This window comes from Netta rufina (genome assembly GCF_964035555.1).
Source record: "Netta rufina genome assembly, chromosome: 20".
NCBI classification, from domain to species: domain Eukaryota; kingdom Metazoa; phylum Chordata; class Aves; order Anseriformes; family Anatidae; genus Netta; species Netta rufina.
This window is the reverse complement of record NC_140144.1, coordinates 6,448,063-6,472,181: the sequence shown is the minus strand read 5'-3', so window position 1 is coordinate 6,472,181 and position 24,119 is coordinate 6,448,063. Positions and strand designations below refer to the sequence as shown.

Here is a 24,119-nt window from a genome sequence, read left to right as displayed (position 1 = left end):
CTTTTCCTACAAACTCAGCTTCAAAATGAACATTGGGAGGATTTAAGCATAGCACTCCGGTGTTTTACACGGTATGAGATCAGCCACCAGGGTCTGAGCACAGCACGAGCACCTGCTCAGAGCAGCACAGGCCGAACTGAGGCAGAACAGGAGCTGTGATTTTTTTCTAAAATATCGAAGTCATGCAAGGCTTTTGCCTAAAGAACCTGATCCTGCAGAGCCTGAAACACCTCCTTGGTGTTGACCCCCTTCACAGGCACAACTCTGCACAAGCTGACAGCAGTTTTGCCATGGAAGGGATGCTCCAAAACCTGAGGAAGACCTGGGTCTGGGTGAAGCCTATTTCATGGGATCAAAGTAGTTTAGCTAATTCAGGAGCCCTGAGCAGGACAATTTCTGACGCGGCGGGCAGGAGTGGTTTTCTCACTGATTTCAGCACAGCAGATGGACCTGTCGGCTGGCTGCCTTACCGGGGTTAGCGCTGGTCTGTCCTGAACAGTGGGGAAAAGGGCAGGGGTGCCAGGATTGAGGGTGCTGGGCAGCGAGGAAAGGGAATTGCGCCCCAGATGCTGCAGCCCTGACATGCACCAGGCAGTGCCGCCCAGCTAACAGCATCCAATTCTGCTGCTGCGCTGCCGGAGGGGCAGGATCCGACCTGGCATCCGCGCTCACGCTCAAACTCATCTCTTTTTCTCCACCTGGTGGACTTGCTGAATGTACACTCAGTGCTTCCCTGAAACTCCCTCGCGCTCGCTGCTGAAACAGCTCCACTCTGCTGTCATCCATCCCTGGTCTCTCTGCCCAGAGCAGCAGTGCTGGGGGGCACTGGGGCAATCCCAAGCTAAGGGCAAGGTCCCCAGCCAGGGGCAAGGTGCCTTTAGGGACACGCCAGCTCTGCTGCAAATGCATTTTAGGACAGTTTCTTGCTTCCCCATTTGGGATTTGCTGCGCACACCAGTCTGGGCGCTGTATGGCAAGGAAATCCTGGGGGTTCACAGCTTTGGGGTGCCCCTCAGTGCTCTCACAGCTGTGACACCCACCACCCCCAGGAGCTGTGCCATGGGGGGAATGGTGCCAGAGGAGGCAGATTTGGACCTCGTCAGATCAGACCCCTACGGGTCCCAGCCAGGCTGGGGGTCTTTGTTGCAGGGCCGTGGTGGCTGCTTCATTGTGCTGAGGCCGGTGCTGTGCCGGTGGAGCAAGGGGCATCACTTTTATCCTCTGGAGAGGGCCAGGGGATCGACTTCACAATTCACTTTTCCCTGAGTGGTTAAGGTTTGCTTAGGGTGGGTGTGCAGGGTACCTCAGCTCTCTGCTGCCTGGGGAATTTTGGCTCTGAAGCCACGGGGACAGTTCTGCAAACCCCTTTGGGGGGGTCACAAATGAGTGCTGTTTCAGTCCAGAGGAGCTGCATGGGGCAAAGCCACCACCCTGTTCAGTCTAACAGCCCATGGGGTTTCTCATCGGGGTTTGCCTCCGAGCCACCCCAGGCACAGCAACCAGGTTTCTTCCAACTGCAGGACGTTTGGGGGATGTTTTGGGGGCACCCAGTGCTGTCCCACCTCCCCTGGCCATACAACCCTGCCTGCTGGGAGTGGGGCGAGAGCAGCACGAGGGGTGGCACTGCCAGCTGGAGGGCAGGCTGATTGCCTGGCATATTGGGGTTTAGCTCCTGCGTGGTGTGCCACGGGCTGAGGCTGCAGCGTGGCGAGGGGGCACGCAGGAACATGGGGGATGCTCCGATACACCACAACCCGCGGAGGGGGAAGGGGGCTGCGGGCCTGGAGACCACCAGGTGCCTCCCCTGGGTCCCACACCTCGTGGTTTGTCGGGGAGCCCCCTGCACCTGAGTATTCACGGGGGGGGGCACGGCTCCAGAGGGTTGCTCCTGGCTCCCCCCGGTGGCCAGCAGCTCCCTTTTGTCCCCCGGAGAAGCAGCCTCTCGGCCAGGGGAGGTCTTCCATAGGGTCCCCGAGGGGGCTGTGCGCCCTCCAGCCCCCCGGCCCCGCACCCTGGCCCCGCACTCCCCGCGCCCCCCCCCCCCCCCTTGGCAGCCGGCAGGGGGCACCGCAGCGCCGCGCCGCAGCGGGGAGCCGCCCCCCGGCCCCGGCACCCGCCCGCGACCCCCCCCCGGGCTCTTTTCCTCCCGCCTTCTCCCCCCCCCAGGTCTTTTCCTCTCTCCCCAGCTCCTTTTCCCCACCACCTCATCGTACCGGCTCCCCGGCTCTTTCCCCTTCCCCCCCCCAATTTTCCCCTTTCTCCCCAAATCTTTCCTCCTCTCCCCAACTCCTTTTCCCCGCTCCCCAAATCCATCCCCTTCTCCCCTGTTCTTTCCCCCCTCCCTAAACCTTTTCCTCTCCCCTTCCCCTGCCCCCCTCCCCAAAAGCAAATCTCTCGCCCTCCTCCAAATCCCCGCTCCCCCTTCCCCTCCCCAAACCCCTTCTCCCCTCCCCAAACCCCTTCTCCCCTCCCCAAATCCCTTCTCCCCTCCCTCTCCCTCTCTCCCCTCTGCCTCCCACCCGCCCTCCGCAGCCTCTCCGGCTGGCTGGGCTCTCCCCCCCCTCCCCTCCCCTCCCCTCCACCCACCCTGCCCCTCCCTCCCGGTCCCGTCCCTCCTCCTGCAGCCGCTCCGCTCCGGCTGGGGCGCGCCCGGTGGCGGCGGGCGCAGGGAGGCAGCCCCGCTCTGGGACCGGCTCCGGCACCGGCACCGCTTCCAGCACCGCTTCCAGCACCTTCAGCATCCTCGGTAGCCCCGGGCAGGGCCGTGGCGAGGTTCTGGACGATGGGCAGGCGGCGAGAGGCGGTGGCGGTGGTCGGGCGGCTGGCGCAGCCCGTCCCCAGCGGCATGGAGCCCGGCGCCGGTGCAGAATGAAGGGTGCGCGGCGCCCCCCCCCGCAGACATGTCTGTGCCTTTACTCAAGATTGGAGTGGTCCTCAGCACCATGGCCATGATCACCAACTGGATGTCGCAGACGCTGCCCTCCCTCGTGGGGCTCAACACCACCAAACTCACGGCGGCCTCGGGCGGCACCTTGGATCGCAGCACGGGAGTAAGTGCCGGGGGCCGGGAGGGGGCTGCGGGGGGGTCGGGGTCTGCCCGGAGCATCCCTGCCTCCGGGGGTGGCTGCGCCCCGGCTCTCGTCCCGCTCCTCCCTGGCCAACCTGTCCCTCCCCACCCGGGTGCCCCCCGGGTCGCCAAAATCTCTCCTTGGCTAAATCCCGCCCCGGGACCCCCCCCTCGGGCTGTCTGGGTTTGTCCTTGCCACCCCCCCCTCGGCAGACCCAGCGGGAGCCCCCTCGCTGCAAAGAGCAGCGCCCCCGGGGGGAGGCAGCGCTGCTGCCCCTCGGGTGATGGGGGCATCACCCAGGGGGGTGCTTTGCCAGTGCCCCCTCCCCCGTGCCGTGCAGACACGGTCAGGTCGGTTTGGGGTCGCAGGAGCTGGTAGGAGATGGGGGAGTGGGGTGGCGGTGTGGGAGGCGCCCCCAGTTCTGCTCTGGGGTTCATCCATCCCCAGCCCTGGGCAAACTGGGGGGGGGGCTTTGCCCTGCCTCCAGCCAGGGGATTGCAAAGTTTCCCTCGGCGCTGCTCCGCCGTCGCCTGGCGAAGCGGCTCGGGACAGCAGGTGCGAGTCCCGCAGGGTCTCGTTTGCTTCCCTGCCTTTAATCAATAGTCGTTAATGGGATGGAAAATGCAGCGGAGGAGTTGCGGTGTATTTCGGTCGTGCCTGATGCCTCCCGTCCCTGCTGTGCTGGAGGGCTGCTATGGTGGCTGGTCTTGCCACTTTGGAAATGGCTGAGGAAAACAACCCCTCTGCCTTGTCTTCCCGGAGCAGGAAAAAATGGGAATCTTTCGCCTCCAGGCTGCATGCTCGTGCCTTAGAAAAGAGCTAACGTATTTCAGCTCTGCTGTTCCAGGATGAGTATTTAATGTAGTGACTCTGCTGGTTGTGAATGAAGCTAGTTTTTTTTTTTTTTTCCGTGTTACCAGGGATGATGAGACCTTTTTTATTATTATTATTGTTATTATTTCTGGTTGCTTTTGCTAGAGAATCAAATTGTTTGTCTGTCTGCTAGCTGCCTCTCAGTGCGTGTCTGTCCACATGGGTATTTGCAAGGTTATTTGTAATGTATTAAAATTGTAGAAAGAACATTTCCCTTTCGGTTGGCAAAACAGTGGCACCTTCAAAGTGAGCGGAGGCTGAATTGTGATTAAATAATGTATTTTGCAAAGTGCTGCAAGATCAAAGGGAAATTAAGATCAGAGAGCTTTGGAGAGCACAAGGGGCACAAGGGGGGGGCTGGGGCATGTGCTGTGTTTGGGGCTGGGCTCCCTTTCTGCGCTGCGTCCTGGAAGCTCTGACGGAGGCTCCGATCCTGCATCCTTTCACTGCAGGCGTGTTTTGTGGGGCACAGCACCAGGGTTTCCCTGCCCGGGACCCACAGATTGTTTGGAGAGAAGTGGCTGTCCTGGTGAACCTGGCAGAGGACGGGGGAAACGTAACTCCCGGTATCTGCTTCCTCAGAAGAGCTGATTTTCCTGCCGCCGGCTCCAGGAGAGCTCTGCAGATGCTCATTGATCACTGCTCAGCGCTCAGCCAGGACACCGTACGCCCCCTGTTAGCTCGGGCACATCCTTCTCCCGGTGTCAAGGAGAAGATGAGTGCTCTGTAATGACAGCCGGGCAGCGGATTTCCCACCGGCTCGGCACCCCGCTGCACTCGGTGCCTTACAGCACGCTGCCCACCCCCTCTGCAGCACGCCTTTCCTCCTGTCCCTGCTTCCCCTTTGCATTGCCCTGTCTGCTTCAGCTCTTGCTCTCCCTTTCAGACCCTTCCTTTATTTGTCCCCAATCCATATTTTTGCATTACAAGTGAATTGTGCTGGCTGGGCCCTCGGAGGAGCTCCCTCCGCTTGCTGCACAACCCCAGTATCCTTCAGTCCGTGCTGCTTCCTCCCTCCTCTTCCTCGTTCATCTCCCCCACCCCTCCCTTCCTTGACTTAACCCATCTTTCCCTGTGTTAATTAGGTGTTGCCTACCAACCCAGAGGAAAGCTGGCAGGTCTACAGCTCTGCCCAGGATAGCGAGGGACGTTGTATATGCACAGTGGTGGCACCTCAACAGACGATGTGCTCGCGTGATGCCAGGACAAAGCAGCTGAGACAACTATTAGAAAAGGTAACGGCTGACCCGTTCTGGGCAAGGTGGTTTGGTTTGACATGGCACAGGGGGTAAAAACGTGAGAGAGTTGGGCTGAGCCTTCGTTTCCAGAAGGGACAGCCCCCTTGGGCCAGCCCTCCCGTGCTGTCGCTGTCCCCAGGTGTGCAGTGGGGAATAATCAGCCAGGAGGACGAATGTCTAAATATTTCTGAGGCACAGAGGAAAAGGGACCACGGCCTGAGGTCAGGTTAAAACTGCTGAGATCAAAGCAACGATATTGAATCACATCAGTTGTTTTCTTTTTTTTTTTTTTTTTTTTTATAAAAGGGTGTAACTTGCTTTTTTTTTTTTTTTTTCCATTACGTTAACACAAGCTGTTTGAAAGGATGAGTCTCAACAAGATGAGAGGAGAGAGAATTAAAAAACCAAAGCCCGTGCACTCTTAGCCGAGCTGATATTAAAAAAAAAAAAAAAAAGGTCGACTAGAACACTACGAGCTGTCAACATCAAATATTACAGAAATGACAGTTAGTGGTTTTCTTTCTAATGTTGACATCCACTTGATTAGTTTTTAATAGTCTGCTGTCCGAAGAGATCAAAGAATCTCATTAGGGAAACGCTCCTGATAACAAGAAATTTTCCGGATAATAGATTTCATTGAAGAAATGCCGTTTCATGCGAAATGGTCCTCTTCTCTTTAAAATATAAGTGGACTCGTGTGCTGGATGTGTAATTATCCTTTGTGCCCTAATGCTACGTTGGCATGTGTTGTGCATGACAAAATAACTTCCACCCTGATGCTCTCGGGAAGTTGATGTATTAGGAACTCATAACAGCATTAAACCTACACTTAACTGATTCTCCTACGTGATAAGGACAATAAACTCAGACAGAAAACACTTAGCCCTTAAACAGCTCTTCGGTATGTCATAGGCTTCTAAAAATAATCGCGCTCAAGCCTTTATTTCTCTAAGCAACACCGGCAATTGGTCCGGCAGCACATTTGTCTGAGAGGCAGCAGGCATTGTGCTAGCAGCTGCTGTGGCAGTCAGAGCCCGCTCGCGTTCCCAGAACTGCTCACATGCAGAAAACAAGTAGGGTTTGACCCAACGCCCTCTGCTAATGGGCAGGCGAGCAGGGCGCAGCAGCCCTGGGATACCAGCAGGTGCACTGCGGAGGGTGGAAATGCTCGGGGATTTTTTCCCTTGGGCAGCTCTCCGGCTGCGAGTGGATAAAGCGAGGGGGGAGCGGTACGTGAAGGCGTGCGTTCTGGGGATGTGCTACCTGCCTGCGGATCTGTCTGCATCTCACTCCTACGCTAACCCATATCAAACCCCCAAAATAAAGAGTGGGCTCTTGGTGCCAGACATCTGATCTCGATCAAGGCTGAAATGAAAATCCCTTTAGGGAAACGCAACTGCTGCGGAGAGCTCCCAGCTCCCCAGGAAGGATTTCAGACCTGGATGCTTCTTCCCCCAATCTGACGTTTTACCTCTAGTTTTGTGATGGGAAAACTCTCACCTCCGGATTTCTCTCCGCCAGCAGATGAAGAAGCATAATGTGTCAGCGAGGTAATTCTGTTTGGATTTTCAAAGCAGGAAACCTGGCACTCACCTACAGAAATAATAAGGCATTGCTTTCGTGAGCCAGAAGAAAGCTGCCTGTGTGTGTGTGTGTGTGTGTACACAAGGCAGTTACAGCATCCTCAGTGAAAATCTCCACACAGGGGCATCAGGGGCTGAAGGCAGTTTGAGGTCCCCAGCCGCCGAGACCCCAGCTCCCCACGGCACACGGGGCGTGCTGCTTGCAGGTGATTCCTGGGCACCCCATCAGTGTGAGGAGCAGCAGGTGCGAGTGAGCTAAGGTGATAAGAGAGGTCTGCTCGCCGCCGCACAGGCTGTTCAGGCCGCCTTCGGACACCGAGGTGCCTGAGCTCATCCTTGGCTGCCGTGCGCGGAGCCCTTCCTGCCTTCCGTGCGTCAGGTGCTGAGGCCAGATCCTGGGCTGCGTCCCAACCCAGCCATCACCGAAATCCTGTTCACGAACAGATTATGTTTTATCTTCAAATGGATTTTTTTTTTTTTTTTGGCCCTGTTATCTGGGAGGACTTCCTCCTCTGACAGTTAAACCACTTCTCGTTTCCTGCCAAGGCTTATTCTTTGCCAGCACTGAGTTCCAGCTTAAACAGTTCTTCTTGTTCCTTTGATACTCGCTCGGAGGTGTATTTAGAGAGGACAATGATCTGCTCAGCCTTCCACAATCCTTATAAAATGGACTTCTCTTGTAGTGATCCCTTGGCTGAGTCCCTCTCTCTGCCAATTTTTCCCATAGATCACAACAATCTCCCTCAAGATGTCTCAAGCTATCACTCCATCAGTTTGTCCAGCTACCCCAAGCTCAAGCTAAGCATTCATCCTACCTCAGACCCCCAAAATGGGCTCTGAACTGCCCTTCCTGAGCTCATCAGGACTGGTCTATGTTTCGAGATGACAAAGAAGTCATCCTGACTTTATGACAAGAACAGAACTGGAAGCTTTGCCTGTAACAGTTTTCTGTTTTATACGCTGAAGTGGGCTCTTTTCCCCAAGACAACCACAGGTATACATCTCTCATCAGCTTGATGGAAAATGAGGTTTCACGTCGAGAGTGCGTGCTCAGCCAGTGGGGGCAAAAAGCATTTTAGCTGCTATTTGAGGGTAGTAGCTAATGGATAAAGCAGAGGGAATCTGAGACAATATCCTCAGGTCTCAGTTCATTAGAGCACTTATGTACACGCTTAAGTTTAAGCTATGAGCAGTCTCATTGAAATCTAATCATGTGCCAAAGTACTTTGCTGGATCAAGGGCTTAATATGCTAATGAAGGAAAACAAGTAGATCTCCAGATGATGAAGCACGCATTACTGTCAGAGATTAGGAATGACGGAGATGGAGTTTTTACCAGTCTGGCCAGAATCCTGCCTGGTTGAAAACAATACAGGCAACAAATAGTGAGAGCCTGAACTTGTAAAACAGATCCCTAAAATAGCACGGCGGCTAATTTTAGATGTCTGAGTTGAGAGCCCTGCGAGGAGGCTAATTTCCTCTGCAGTCAGGGGAGAGGCAGGCTCCTCCAGAGGTGATTCAGAGCAGGAGCCTGTGCGAGCTGCTCTGATTCATTTCCCAGCACAGTCTGTTCTGCCTCTACACGATCCGGGAGCAGCGCCAGGAGCCCCCTGCTCAGCACCTGCAGGGCTGGGTTATGATCTCTGCTCATCTGATTGCTTGGCCTAAAGTTGGGGCTGGGCATTAGTAGACTAAATGAGATCGATTTTGTATGATCCCACCAAGTCGTTCCTATTCCAACCCGTTGAAACAATTCTGCTACGTAGATACGTCTTGACTCAAAGGAGGATAGACTGGATTAATGGGATAAGGGTATCTAACAGGAGGGATTGCAGACCAGTCAGGCTTGTATGAGGCCTTTCTTCTCTCTCCAAGGGGCACCTCCCAGTCCTGTGGAGGGTCTCAGCCTGACAAATACCTTCACCTCTGCTGAGGACGATTATTAGAGCCCCAGGGCAGTTGCGCAGGTCGTACAAAACATTTCCTCGCCCCTGGCCTTTGAAATACCAGTTGCCCATACATTTTTAATGGTTCCCTGTAATAGTTTTCTTGTCGGCGTGCATGAGCAATGGGCGTTTTGATCACTTTGGAGACGCGGACACAAAAGTTGGCATTTGACCTGCGCTGCTTTCAGCAGGCAGGCTGCTCGATGCACGCAGGTGTCCCAGCCTCTAAGGTAAGTCGCAGCAGCACCGTGTGGGCTGCTGGAGGAAACGCTGCCCTTACACCCTTCTTTCCCCATCTCAGCTTTCTGCGTTTTGCCCCATGAGGGACAGAGTTGGAGGGCTCTGGGAAGCATCTCACAGAGATCGTTTTGGCTCATATTTGTGTTTTGCTCAGATCCCCACAGAGGAAGAGGCTTGAACCAGGAGGCCTTTGATGCTAGGCACCGTGCAGCACCATGCATGGATGCCTGATTCATTTTAAACATGGGCATTATCCCCATTAATGCTGGCAGGGCCAGGGCATTTCCATGGGCACCTTGGCAATGGTGGTGGCACCGCACGGGGGCTGAGCCCCAGAATGTACCAAACATGGTAAACACAACCATTCCTGAAGCAAAGACCTTTAATTTTACCCATTGCTTAATGCTAAATATGTGCTTAGGTACTTGCCTAAGTCAGAGCTTCGTTTGCCCTCTCATAGCCTGAAAAATGAGAAGCAAATCTCTCAATAAGCGAGGGGACAGCCAGCCTTCCAAATCAGGTCATTTAGGCTATCATTTCCCCTGTTCCTTACACCTCTGCCATAAGCAGCTTTTTTCTCACAAGGAGCCTGGCCAAACCTTGCATCATTCCTTCAGCAGGGCCAGATGGGCACATGGGGGGATGCAAGAAAGCGCCCGGCACAGCACCCACCTGCAGGGCAGGGATGCACCCGTTATCCCTCAGCTCCGGGGCACCCCCAAATCCACAGCTGGATTCCTTGTGGCAGATGCTGCTTAAACCGTAGGGCTGTTTGGGTACCAAGCTTTACTAGCTGGGAGGAAAGTTTGCACTTAGGCAATCAGCGTCACTTATGCACGCAAAGAAACGATAACGTGCATCTCAGCAGAGGTGGTTCTCAGAGTCAGATGTGCTCCTGTTAAGCTAATAGGCTCTCCTTGTGCTGCACCAGGCACCGGGTGCTGTTCCAGACCGAAAGAGGCCGTTACCACTAATGCATCTCGTACTTGGCTACAGCCCTCATTTGCACACGGGATCGCTGAGTTATTCTCTGCAGCACAGCAGAATAAATGTTTCTGAAACCACTTTGCTCTGGTTTGGAGTGTGGGGTCATAATACGAGGAGATGCTGTTGATTAGCCAGTAAATAATGCATCTGCTGATTGCCCTTTAGCTTTGTTGACTCGGGGAAAATGTCAGCATCTGCATTCGGCCGCGAGCAGTGCTGCCCTGCTGCTGAATATGTGCCTCGTGCGTGACAAGTCCCTTCTCGTCTGACAGGTGCAAAACATGTCCCAGTCGATAGAGGTGTTGGACAGGCGGACTCAGAGAGACCTACAGTATGTGGAGAAGATGGAAAACCAGATGAGGGGACTGGAATCCAAATTCAAGCAAGTGGAAGAAAGCCACAAGCAGCACCTGGCAAGGCAGTTTAAGGTAGGTGTGCTTTCCAATCCGCTTAACCGAGCCGTGGCTGGCGATGCCGCGGGGCGCGCGCTGTGTCCCCAGCCCTGCTTTGCTGTGCTCGTGGCCACCCAGCCACCCTCCTGCCCAAAGCAGGGCTAGATCCAGGCTGTAGGATTGCTTCCTCTGCCACAGAGCATTTTTTCTGCAGGGTAAAAGCCTGAATCCCCATGTTCCCATACCCACAGGCTGGCGGTGCCCCAACAAGGCTGGGCTCCGTGCTGGGAGAGCCTGGGCAGGATGAGGCCAGGCAGAGCTGGGACTTCGTCCTGTCCCCATCCCCACCCCTGCCCGGCTCCACTTTTCCTTGGGAAGAGCCAAGAGTAGAGGCTTTGTGTATGTTTCTCTACATACCAGGCTCTCACCCCTTTGCTGCCCTCCTTGGTGAGGTTGCATCAGTGGGGCAATCAGTCAAGCAAACAACCCCCCCCCCCCAAAAAAAATCAATGTTTGGCTATTCATCTGTCGTCAGGCTGGCAAACTGAGCATCTTCAGGGGTGCAAACGTCCAGTTTTGAATCAGGATGTTGGCAGCAGAGCCTGGGCCTTCTGGTCACTGGTGTGCCTTTTGTCCTAGTGTCATGCAAATTAGGAGGAAAAAATCAGCCTTTTCAATGAAGCTGCCAATGCAGCAACTTTCAAGAACATGACCAAAATGAAATTGCCCAAAGGAGGCTGCCAGTACAATTTGTAATGTTACACTTCAGTAATATTTTGGATTAAGAACTAAGCACAAATTTGGAAGATTTCTAGTGAAATCTGGGGACCCGTCCCATTGATCCCCATCCTGCTGCCCAGCTGACTGGTGTTTTAAACCAGGTATTTCTTAATTGATACGCTAAATGCCGAAATACCAAGATTATGTGATAAAAAGCTAGGAGGAAGGCTCTTAAAACTTTCCACCAACTCTGCCTTCCCCGCTCCCCATCCCCAGGACCCTGTTTAGCTCCACAGCCAGGATGCCAGGCCCATTTCCCTGAGTGGAGCATGAGTTCCTTTTTTTTTTCTTTGCTCTTCACCATTCGGATGAGTTTAATCCTCCCCATCACCTGCCAGGGAACTTGCACCAAGGTAGCACGAGCCACTAAGAAAATAAATTCCCCACACGCAAGCCACAGGAGGGAAAGCCTTTCAACTTAAATAGGAGGCAAAGAAACAAGGCTGGGGCCAGTTTCTGATGCTGTCCCACCCCAGAGCTGCTTCACCAGGCAGGCAGAGGTCACAGCCTGCCCCTGCGCTGCTCTGGCTGGTGCAAGCAGCGCCAGGTATACCCTGTACACTGACATGCTTCATTAACGGGTAGGTGCATGCATATTTATGTCTACTCATTAGCTGCTGGAGCAAAGCATCCTTAACAAAATGCTGCATACTGTGCCTTTAAACAAGGCCTTCGTTTAATTAAAAACAAAAACGAAACAACAACAAGCCTTCGTTGCTGCAAAATAAATTTGGTAATGACTTGGATTTTTCTGTTCCTCATAGCAGGCCTGAAAACAGTGAGGAATTTTTGTATAATTTGCTGCCAAAGCATCATTTTAAGTAACAGCCACAGCATTTTGTTTCTGCTAATGCCAGCGTTAAAATATGAGTGGTTTGGAGATCTTGTGTTGTTTTTCGTTTTGTTTTGTTTTGTTTTGTTTTTTTCTCTTTAGTTCCGTATTTGTCTATGAATGGCTATCTATATAAGGCAGGTTAGTGAGCTAGATCCTCAACAGTATTTCATTTTCTTGCTTACAGGGCTAACTTAAAAGCAAGTTTTTTCAATGCTGCAGTGACTGAAGAAGCAGTTCACTCCCATGTAACCATGAAAAGAGGGCTACAGAGCATTTTGCACCATGCATTTATTTTTTTGATTATTTTCCAAATTAGCACCATATCTCACTAAGGAACCTTGAACCACACAACCGAGATCTTCCTTTGCATGCAATTGTAGATGCATTTCATGAATAGTTTGAAACCCTTGTCAATGCATATATATTATTTTATTTTATTTTTTGGAAAGAAAAAAAAAAAAAGAACTCTTTGTGTATGTGATCTGAAGCATGTAACCCTAAGATGTTGCATTCTAAAAATGACAAATAAAGGCCTTTCCCAAATATTTTGGTGTTCTGCAGCCTGTTTAATATGTTCTTTCCAATACATCATTTGGACCAAAATAATAATTTAAATAATTTTAATGATAATAATTTGGGGATATGAACATTGCACTCACGTAGGAAGCAACCAGGTCAAGGCAGAGTGTTGCAGATTTTTGCACGCATAGCACTGAACCAAGCTTATTTTAACCTTGCAGGCAATAAAAGCGAAAATGGAGGAACTTAGGCCTTTGATACCAGTGTTGGAAGAGTACAAAGCCGATGCAAAATTGGTATTGCAGTTTAAAGAGGAGGTCCAGAATCTGACGTCAGTTCTAAACGAACTCCAGGAAGAGATTGGCGCCTATGACTACGAAGAGCTTCAGAACAGAGTGTCAAATCTTGAAGAAAGGCTTCGTGCATGCATGCAAAAATTAGGTAGGCTCAGAACAACATGGTGGCACTGGCTAAACACCATCGATGTTAAAACACACGTCACGCCTGCAGACAGAGATGCTAGACCGGACATCTCCCGGTGCCTCGCCTGGCTGCGAGAGGAGCTCGCCCGGCCAGGCTCGATCCTGCAATTACCTGCGCTATAAGGAGCATCCGTCCTGGGAGTAGTCCTGCTGAGGATTACTTGCACGACTGATGTTGCTCATGGTGCAAGTGCTTCAGGATCAGGCCCGTAAGTAGGCATGTGACTCTTTGCAGCGTTTGCATAAGCGGGCGGTGAAATGCGGCAACACGCGGCCTCCTAAGCAACGCTTATGCACAGCAAACACATGCACCCGTTCTGCTTACGCATCGGTGGCCAACCCATTTGCTACCCAGACCTGGCACATTAGCAAATGTCTCTGCACCCCGCTTAAGCAGCAAGCGTGCAGGCGGGGACCCAGTTTTTCCTTTTTCCTTTTGCATCTTGCAAACCACTGTCGAGAAGAGCATGATGACGTAGCGGGCTCGCGGTCGGTGCAGACTGTGCAGGATGGGGCCCCTCCTCACCTCTTCCCTCCCCGAAAGAGCCGGGAACCCCTTGGGTCGTAGCAGTGCTAGCACCAGGGAGATGTCTCCGAGCCTTTTGGATGGCTTTGGCTGCCCAAGCCTGCCCCGAAGCCCGAGGGGTCCTGGCTGTAGCCAAAATCCACATCCTGCCCCCGGGCAGGGGGGAAGGAGGGTGCTGCCTCCTGCCACTGCAGGGCTCCCTGCCGCTCGTTGGCTTGATTTAATTTCTCCTTACGTTATTGACTTTCTCGTTAAGCAATTTAGGTAATCTAAACACATTAACTGCTCTGCAGTCTATTTTGGTAGCACATATGAAATTACACTCTCAGGTAACTTCAAGAAAGAGCTGATCTCTTCTCAGAACTGTGTACCCTTGGCAAGGTAACGTTTCCTTTCTCTCATGCCTCCGCTGTTGGAATTGCTTTTGCTTGTTTCTAGACACCTCCAAGCCCCTGCAAGCGGCCTCCTCCCTGCATTTCCCCTTATCAGCTACCTCTCCAGTGAAATTTTGGAGGGCAGGGCTGGGTTTGGTTGGGGGAGATGGTGCCCGACTATCCATTTGCTACATCCGTAGCCTTCAGCCCATCTCGAGAAGATGCTGATGATAGATAGGGGGAACAGCAGCAGGATCAGGGATTTGAATCTGGGCTGTGCAATTGCCTTCCTAGGGACAGGTCTTTAAATAAATCCCTCCCAGACCTCATAGCCCCTCTCCAGTGGGCTTTGATGGAGCTGCCCAGCCCAAGCTGGCTCCACCAGAGTCAGGGATGTTGTGATGATCCTCCCGCAGACCCTGGGCAGACTTTAAGAAATAAATCCCAGACCATTCAGGGCTTCAAGATAACCAAGTTTTGCTCTTGCACCGTTAGCCCCTTCTGCTCTGGGCTGTGTTGTTCTGGCTCATTGTGTCCCCCGATGCTCAGGTCTTCCAGCTGGGACAACCGGCCAGGTCACCAGCCCAGCTAAGTCTGAGGCAGCTGGGGTGCTGAGATCCTGTAGGCAGCCTTTTCCAGAAACTTTGGGGATTTTTTTTTTTTTGTATTTATTTCTTTGAGGTTTTATTTAGGCATTCTGGCTTTGCCCCTTCTTTTTTTTTTCCCCTTGCCTGTCTGCTCCCTCTGTGTCTGTGCCACCCAGAGCAGCTTTTTTGCCCTGGGGCTTTGCAGCCCCCCCAGCTGCTCGCAGAGACCAGCGCTGAGTCTTGCAAGGGCGCACCCGGGAGCGTTTGCTGCTCGCCTGGGAGGGTGATTTATTTGGTCATTTAGCAGCAAACAGCACAGACTGAATTTCCAATGTTGTTTATCACTCCGGAGTGTAAACCAGTGAAAATGGTAGTTAATTGAGTTAAATTCAGATAACAACCTCACAGACACTTTGCTGGCACACGATGAGACCCTGTTTGCTGAGGATTGTTGTTTGCTGCAAATTATCTGCTCCGAGGGATGCACTGGAGTCTCAAGCAGCATGTTTTAGCTTAAATTTGTTCCTGCATGGGCTAGCAGCACTGCTCATCTGGTGCGTGTTGGCCTGCTAGTGCTCAGGATACAGCTCGGAGCACCAAAAACAGGACCGGGGAGCACAGGACAAGGGAGGCAGAGGAGATGTGCCATGCTTCTGTCCCATTTGCCTCTCCCCATCCTCCAGGTAGCACTGATGCTCAACAGTGCAGCAGCATTTCCTTTAGACAAGGTCCTTTTTTGTATTTTGGGTTTCTTAAGCATTATTGATGGATCAATAGTGAAAACACTTCCTGACCCTGGCATGTGTGTGAAGGGAAAAAGAAATCAATAATGGCACGTTCAATCTGTTATTCTGTTTACATTCTTAAAGATCACTATTTATATTGGGATCTTAACGTTTCCATTAATGCTCCTGAGAGGAGCCTTCAAACAGGGGAAAGGCTGTCATTCCTCGAGTCAAGGGGGAATTCAATTCGTCTGCACTCCACAGGCTCACGTTTGCTGGAGGCACGAGCCTTCCCCAACTCCTGCAAAGAATCCCAGCCCACAATCCTGGTGCAGAGGTGGGGAAATAGCAAGCGTGTCCTTCCTTTTTGGAGAAGCAGGGTCCTGCCAGCCTGTCCACAATGTGTTTGGGATGGGGAGCTCCTGGCTGGGCAGCGCCAGGCAGTGCTGGTGGCGGTGCGGCGGCTGCGTTGGTGGAGAAATTGCTCCTGAGCTGCTAAACGTCACCGGGGGGGCTGGAGCTTAGGAAAAAAGATGGAGTGGGGGTGTGAGCATCCTGGGAGGATGGCAGCGCTCGATGTAACTGGCTGGAAGTTGTCTGCTGCTGCTGGAAAATTCCTGGTGTGGGTAGAGGAAGGGGCTGTGCGCAGCGGTGGCATCTCCTTGCTGCTCTCTGGGGCTGAAGGAAGGAGTCCTGGAGGGTCGCCCTGGGAGAGGCTGATCCATGCTGATGCCCAGGGATAGGGACACGCAGCCCCCTGTGGGCCCCAAATAGTGCTGGGGAAAGTGGAGTGAAAACAGACCCTCTGTGAGTGCCCCCAAATCCGTCAGTCCCAGCTTCCCCCGCATCGTGCACTCAGGCACGGCCACCAGAACAAGCTCCCCTCCTGCTCATTCATCCCTGAGCGAGCTGAGATGCTTGTAGCATTTCGGCAATCAAAAAGGGTCCCAGAAGGAAAATAAGCAGTGAGCAGAGCCTTTGCCTTTCTTGTGTTTCATGAAATATTGGAGACGGTCTGGGAGCCCTGCAAGAACACTGCAGAGCGCGGTGGAAGCAGCAGGGCTGTAAGCAGGACCCTCGCCCCGAGCTCAGGACCACAGGGCTGGTAACCCCATGAGAGCTGTGTGGACCTAGCTCACCGAGGGCCAGGAAGCACTTGGCTCCAGGACCCTTTTCAAACTTTTTCTCTTGTCTAAGTGCCTCTCGTAGATTTACTCCAAGACAGAAAACACCTCATCCTGTATAAGAGCAACCCTCTTGCACTGCTGAAGAGCTGTTGTGAATGTGCCTCCAGCTAAACGTGTATGAGATGTAGCCTCACTACGTTCAAACAACAGTAGTTTACCCTTATCAGCTGCTTCTGCTTTTTTTTCCTTTTTTTTTTTCTCCTTTTTTTTTTTTTTTTTTTTGATCAATGAGCTTTTATACAACCTTTCTCTCCAGGGAAATGGAAGGAAAGAGATAAAGTGACAGCAATGTAGGGCGGTGATAATGGAAGGCAGCACTGAGCAGATCTGTGATTAGAGGAAGGCTGGTCCTCTGCGATGGGAATTTACCAGAAATTAAGCAGTTATTATTTTAACCCATCACATCCCTTTGTCAATACCTTGCTTTCCTCCTGAGCTGAGAGGCTTTGAATGCATCAGCCGGGCAGAATTCCCCCTGCCATTCCCCTGTGAGGCCAGGGAAGCTCTCTGCTTTCTGGTGGGAGCTCTCTTTAGCTGCTTGGTGTCTGAAGGCTGTGGCAAGGCTGATGGTCCCTGTGGCCATGTCGTACTGGTGCAGATCAGGCAAATCTTCATTTGTTTTATGTCCCAGGCCAAGGTGGCCCCTTTGCCCCTCAGCTCAGAGCTGTGGTACGTGGATGTATCCCGTGGCCATAACCAGGAGCCCAGGGGACTGATGAGACCAGGCTAGGAGAAGGGCAGCCGGTGGGTAGTGCAGAGCTCCTGGGGCATGTTCTTGGTGACCGAGCAGAACCCTGTCCCAGTCTGGTCCAGCTCCCCGTGCCTTTCAGCAGCACCCTGCAGGCTCCCACCTACTGGCCCAGCCCTGGACATCCCGACCCAGCACCTGGAGCATCCTCTCCAGCCCAGCACCTTGACATTTCCCCTTCCTCAGCATCCCAGGAGCATCCTCATCCCAGGGGAGAAGCCAGAAACACCTGGTGAACTTCAGGGGCCGGTGTCCCCTTGCACTGCTGAACTTGGCAGGAGATGCTGCCGCCAGTCCGGCTCTGTGGGAATGTATCCAGATTTTAAATGCCTGCTCCCGTAGCAACAAAGCCTTCAGCACCGGCTGCAGCCCCTCCTGCCGCATCCAGCTTGGTCTCTTTGCCTGTCATTACATCGTGCACATATGCTGAGATGCTGGTGTTTTGGGAGACCAGAATGGCAGCTGGGCTGAAAAATGGGGAGATGAGCGTAAAGAGGACATCGGCGTAGGGCTGCCTGCAATGCTGAGGCTGTAGCTTTGCAGGTGTCTAGTCACGGGTGTCCCAAAAGGGACACTAGGTTCAGTGCCAGGGGGCAGATAGGTAGAAGGAAAATGAGCTGCCGTGGGCTGCCAGCATAGCAGGCTCACAGGGGAGAGGTGCTGCTGCCTCACCTGGTATTTATGGCTTTAAAAAGCAGCCAGGCGCTTAGCTGGACTTGCAGATGTGCTGACCTTAAGTTTAGGGGCATGAAACCTACGGGGTGAAGTGCTTCACAACCCGGCCCTTCATTCCGAGCCCCAGGGTGCTGTGTGGGTGCACATCCCCAGCGGAGCAATGCTGAGGCTGGGTCCCGGACGCTCCTGCACAGCCTCCATCCTCTGCTGTGCCCAACGTCCCCTTCTGGGGCTAGCAGGGTGGCCACGGTGGGCTGGTGGTCTCAGGTGTCTCCTGAGCAAGCAGACATGGCAGAGAGCAGAGAAGGTGGCAGCTAGAAGCTGGTAAATGCTCTTCTCTAGGAAGAGATTTATATTGCCTAGAATTTCCCACTTTTATTTTTTTCCTCCCCTGCATAACCCGTAACAAATGCGCGTTTCCAGCAGGGCTGGAATAGACACGTCTGTCTTTTTATCTTGGCTGCACCCACTCTATTACGGCAGAAACGAGCAGAGCTGTTCAGCTAATTTCTCCACCTGGCTGCTCGACCCTGGCTAACTCCTCTCATTTCCCATTCGAGCAGCGTGGCTGCTTCAGGAAAGCTTGTTTTCTTGGGGCAGTGTGATAAGGACACTTGTTATTAAGAGGCATGAAACAAACAAAAGCACCCGGCAGTTGTTCTCAGCCTAATTACCTCTAATTAAATAAAAACCAGCTTCAAATCAGCAGGGCACAGCACCCTGAGCTGGGGCCTGGCAGGCAGAGACCCGCTGTGAGAAGGCGCAGTCCTGGGCCACGGTGGGTGTTAGAAGTGGTGCTCACCAGCCTTGCACTCTTTTTCCAGCTTGTGGCAAGCTGACGGGAATCAGTGACCCCATCACAATTAAAACCTCGGGCTCCCGATTCGGATCGTGGATGACGGACCCGCTCGCTCCAGAGGGAGAGAACAAGGTAAGAGCGCGGCGGCGCCATCCCCGTGGTCCACCCCCTCCACCAAAGCCATAGAAAGCTCCTTAAATCCCAGCACCAAAGCCCTGGTAGTGCCCCTAGGTGCCTAATCCTCCTCGTGGGGCTCTGCCGACCTCCGCTGAGGGTGGGGAAGGGCAGGAGGATGAGGGGGGAGCAGCCCCATGCCGTGGTCCCTTCCCAGGGCAGGTGAACCTCAGTGAAGCCACTGTTTGCTTGGTCTTGGATGTGTCACCAGATCTGGGGATGGAAAATCAAATATTGGGTTTCTTGTCTGGAGTTGGAAGCCCAGAGGGAGCTGGGGCAAAGCAGAGGGGCCCATGGTCTTGATCCCTGCTGCTTTTTTGCTGCCTGTGTCCCCAGTACTGTCGTCGAACTCCATTTGTCCTCTGTCCCTCTGTCTTCCACCTGCAATGTTGTGAGGGTTTAACTGACTGCAGCGAGAGATTTGGTTTGGTCTTTTTTTTCCTTTTTTTTTTTTTTTTTTTTCATTCAGACCATTCAATTTTGATCCCAAAGAGGTAGGAGGCCAATAACTGGCTGAAAATCAATCCAGGCTTCCCATGACTGATGGAATGGAAAATATCTCGAGTGTTTGCTGAGGATTTGCAGGCAGCAAAACAAAACAGAAACCACAGACCTTGGCTGCATGGCAATTCCCTCCTGCGTGAAGCAGCCTTCATCAAAAGATAAAGGCGCTGGCAAGGGCTGTGTCGGGGCAGCTATTTTGGGAACTTGCCCTGCGATCGGCTTTCTGTAGCTAAGAGCGCACGAGGGATGCTCTGCAGAAACCGTCACTGGGGGTGGCTCCGTGTGCCTGGAGGTGTGCAGCGATGAAGCAGCAGTGACTTGGGATGCCAGGCTAGTTCCTTCCAGCAGCCAGCTTGGCTTCCCAGTACAATACCTCTTTATTTTACAATTATTAAACAAAGCATCACCCCATGAAATCCCAATTTGGAAGCAGAACGGGAAGGTTTTACCCACATCACACACTGTTTTCCTCATCAGAAGGGACGGAGTTGTCCCCTCCAGGCTGTGTCTGCTGCCTCCCTTGGCACTAACAGGGTTAGGCATGATTTATACGTCTGTAAAGGGAGAGTTGGGTTGCAGCTGAAGTACATTAATTACGTGCTAAAGATCTTCCCATGTCTTCAGAGAGTCTTATCTCAAAATGGATTTTTTTTTTTTTTTTTGCCCATGTCTTTTTCTGCAGTGTGTTTTGTTGTGAGAATACACAGTCAGTTTTCTCTGGACTGTATCTCAAGCTTCACAAGCGTGTGTGTGTGTATAATACATAAATCTACTGCAGATTTTATTACAAACACAATCACCCAAGTGAACTTCATTGGCTACCTGGCGGAGTGGGAAACCAGTGATGGGGAGACGCTGGCACTTTATCATATCCATCTTCCCTCGCCAGGCCCCGGGAGGTGTTTGGTGGTTTTCATGGTCATTTGTTCATGTCATGAAATCATTGAACACAACCAGGCACAATTGCAAGTCTCGCAGGAGCGGCGAGACAGCAGGTGGATGCTGAGCGCCGGGATTGATGTGTATTGGCAGGACAGTGCGGAGAAGGCTGCTCAGAGCCAGTCGGCACGACGAGGCGCTGCTGCCGATCAATCTCTGCTTCTCCAAAGCACAAAACATCGTCGGATCCTGCCACCTTGCAGCACCAGCCTGATAACAGGGGCTGCTCTTGTGGTCTTCTCTTTATCTCTCCAGAAACTGAGCACAATGCATTGCCACGTGGAGTTATTTAATGCCAAATAATGAAATGGGATTAGCTGAGATACAATCAGTTTTCAGGATTTTTTGTAATTTCCCAAGCTACTTTAGTTAAACACAGACTTTACATTAACCAAAGAGTGCTCTCCAGCATCATGTCCGGCAGCAGAAGCTCTCCCAGGTTGCAGGCACTTCTCTGCCGTGGGCTCAGGGATGCACGTGGTTTTCTCCTGGTGCTCTGGCAGCCATCCTTGATCCCACAGCAGAGGTGTGCAGCCCAGAGCAATTTGCCACAGGATTATTCTCCACCTCTGCAGTGTTTCTGGGGCAGTACTGAGGGAGCTCTGAAGTTTCCTAAAAAGTTTTTGCAGACCTCACTCGGCCTTTCAAAAACAGCAGCCCAAATGTGCATGCACGCACAGGCATGTGTAAATGTTTGTCTGCTGCTCTAATGGACCCTGGAGACGGCTGTATTGAGGCTCTGGTATGATCAGATTTTGCAAGGTGTTTGCAAAAGGAGCATGCACTACAACATTACCCCAATCTGTGTCCTTAAAGGCATTCCCCACTGCTATTTCATTTACCTCTTTACCTTCCCAAATGTTTTTTATAGAAAGCAGCTATCTCAACTTTAGGCAGCAAAGGCATACAGGATGTCTCTCACTGGATGGATATTTCTTCTTTCTTCTTTGCCTCTGAATTGATTTCAAATGACGAAAGCTTTTGTTTTTCTTTCTTTTTTTTTTTTTCTTTTTGTTTTTTAAGAAGTCTAGACACTGTCCCCAGTGAACCGGTGTTTAAGTCATGGTCTAAAATCTCTCCCCCATCTCCTGACAGCAACATTTTGATGTCTTTGTCTTTTGTATTTCAGCAGCCTCGGTGTAAGCTTTTGATGCAGAAGTGTATGATTTTTAAACCAATATGGACTTTGCCTGCATTTCCCTGACAATGAGCGATTACGTTCATTGCTTCTGCGTGCCAAATTAGCGGAGCTCTGCACAGCAGCTGCTATAATTTACTGAGTGCAGTTGTGATGGGGCTTAGAGGCAGCAGAGGCAGCATCAGTGTAATGTGCTGGGTTTAGCTAGAGAAAGATGCTGATTGCCCTCCAGAAGAACAGTGCCAGCCCCCAGGGAGATGCCAGCTTACCTCTGGGAAAGCTTCGCTCTTCACTTGATTTCTTGGCTGATTTGGGGTGGCAGCCTGAGGTTTATTTCTGGGCGCAGGTGGCAGGCTTTGGGCGCGTGGTTTTCCAGTGGGTGGCTCAATGAAGCCAGCCTCCTCGCAGATTTAGCACCCAGAACATTTTCTAGGGAAACATGTAAAGGTGAAGCACCTCTCCCTGGTGGAGGGCTCGGGCAGGTCTCTGCTCTTTCCTAACCCCAGGTTTTTCTGTTTCTCGACCAGGTCTGGTACATGGACAGCTACCACAACAACCGCTTTGTCCGCGAATACAAATCCATGGCAGATTTCATGAATACCGACAACTTTACCTCTCACCGTCTCCCTCACCCATGGTCAGGCACCGGTCAAGTGGTCTACAACGGCTCTATCTATTTCAACAAATACCAAAGCCACATAATTATCAGGTTTGACTTGAAAACAGAGACCATTCTCAAGACTCGCAGCCTGGATTATGCCGGCTACAACAACATGTACCACTACGCCTGGGGCGGCCACTCGGACATTGACCTCATGGTGGACGAGAACGGGCTGTGGGCCGTCTACGCCACCAACCAGAACGCGGGCAACATCGTCATCAGCAAGCTGGACCCCAACACCCTGCAGAGCCTCCAGACCTGGAACACCAGCTACCCGAAACGCAGTGCCGGGGAGGCCTTCATCATCTGCGGCACGCTCTACGTCACCAACGGCTACTCGGGAGGCACCAAGGTGCACTACGCCTACCAGACCAACGCCTCCACCTACGAGTACATCGACATCCCGTTCCAAAACAAGTACTCGCACATTTCCATGTTGGACTACAACCCCAAGGATCGGGCCCTCTATGCCTGGAACAACGGGCACCAAATACTTTACAATGTCACCCTCTTCCACGTCATCAGGTCTGATGAGTTGTAGTCCATCCTTGTTTAGAAACTGATTTAGGAAAAAATAAAATAAAAAGGAAAAAAGGGAGAAACGAATGAAAAAGAAATACTAATATCGAGGAAACACACTTTAAATAAGTAAATAAATAAACAGCTGCCAAAATTAAGACCAACGTCATGGAGGATTATTCAGCATAAACCTGACAGATCAGCATTACCTCTACATTTCTAGAAGTCTGGCCCTGTGTTATAGACTCATGACTAACCATGTACTTGCAGCTGGAACTGCACCTGAAGAACCACTTAAGTTTGGGGTTTTGTTTTGTTTCTGTTCCGATAGCAAACCTATAGTACATACTAAAGCAGTAAGGCAATGACTGTCGGAAGTTTATCCTTGGGAGACTCGCTCTCTTCTGTGTGTGGGTTGCATGGACATTTTCCGACATCGCGGTCAGCTGTGATGGATGTGTGATTTGTATTTCTAAGCAGAAAAGCTGACCCGTGAGGAGCTCTCGCTGTCTGAACAAGACCTATCACAGGTTAGTTTTATTCGCCTTCCATTGCAGCTACTGTCTCTCAACTGTGTTCTTGTCACTTAGATTAACTGTGCTGAGACCCGAAGTAGCTCATGGATCTGTGTCTTAGTAACTATTAAACACGATGGTTTAAGTATGTATTATGAACAAGTTGTTGTACCCATATTGTTTGAACTTATGTATTCAGCAAATATATTGTATAATGTATGTCTGTTATTTACCAGAGGTGGCAAAACTTTGTATGTCCAGTTTATGCAATGAATGTTGTAAATGCAATGATGTAGTTTGGATTAATAAATGATGGTTTTGTTTCTAAAAAGAAAAAAAGATCAGTGTTCACCCTTATACACAGGTAACCAATTTCATGTTGATAATTACAAGAATATTCTCTTACTGTTATAATATCTACATAGCATTATGGTGGTTGGAAATCGCTTCCGTGGAAATTCTGTGGCATCAGATTCCCATGGAAAGCTCTGTTTATGGAAGTGTGAAGGTAATTAATTTTTTTTAAGAGGAAAACTTTGTACTATCCACAGTTATCTAAGGAACAATAAAAATATTAGGAGACTTCCCTGCTTTGGTCATTGCGTGTTCTGTGTACGAGTGGCCAGGTGTATGGGGGCAGGATGCAGGAGGTATTGTGGGTTTTGGGGTGATGGTTGAGCAACCATCCTGACTTCCCTTATGTCTGGAATCAAGTATTACGGGATGCCCATCTGCAGCTGGGAAGCAGAGGCTGGAGGCTTTTGCTCTCTTCTCTGCAGGACTCTCTTCATGCTGCATGATGCAATTGGGTCGTTTTCCTTCTCAGGCACTTAAAACACTTCTCATCATGGTCTTGCTAGTCTTGCACTAGTAAAAGTCTTCCATCTCATGCAGCCAGCACTGCAATGCTTATTAAAACAAGCAACAGTTGCTGCTGGGGCCTGAGCACTCCACGCAATCATTCATCTTGTTTTTGCCAAGGCGGAGACTTCACGGCGTTGCAGACTGCTGCAGCACAGCAGCACGCACCTCGAGATGATCCAGGGCATTTTTCCAGCTGAACACTCCTAAAGCATTTAATATTTGGAACTGAGGATGCTGGATGC

The 24,119-nt window shown here is 51.7% G+C and overlaps 1 protein-coding gene across 1 annotated transcript; it reads left to right on the top strand.

Moving 5' to 3' along the window:
- Positions 1–2,693: 2,693 nt before the first annotated feature.
- Positions 2,694–23,598, top strand: OLFM1 (olfactomedin 1). Its single transcript, XM_084298830.1, has 6 exons — positions 2,694–3,050; positions 5,027–5,176; positions 10,207–10,362; positions 12,682–12,901; positions 18,589–18,695; positions 21,846–23,598. Exons 1-6 carry the CDS (start codon positions 2,901–2,903, stop codon positions 22,518–22,520), a joined length of 1,458 nt encoding a protein of 485 aa, XP_084154956.1. The 5' UTR covers positions 2,694–2,900; the 3' UTR covers positions 22,521–23,598.
- Positions 23,599–24,119: the final 521 nt, after the last annotated feature.

Excerpts from the sequence above, each read along its gene's own strand:
- OLFM1 (XM_084298830.1), top strand. The coding sequence starts at position 2,901 with ATGTCTGTGCCTTTACTCAAGATTGGAGTGGTCCTCAGCACCATGGCC. Across the intron at positions 3,051-5,026 it reads CCTTGGATCGCAGCACGGGA|GTGTTGCCTACCAACCCAGA; the intron begins GTAAGTGCCGGG and ends TGTGTTAATTAG. Across the intron at positions 5,177-10,206 it reads TGAGACAACTATTAGAAAAG|GTGCAAAACATGTCCCAGTC; the intron begins GTAACGGCTGAC and ends CTCGTCTGACAG.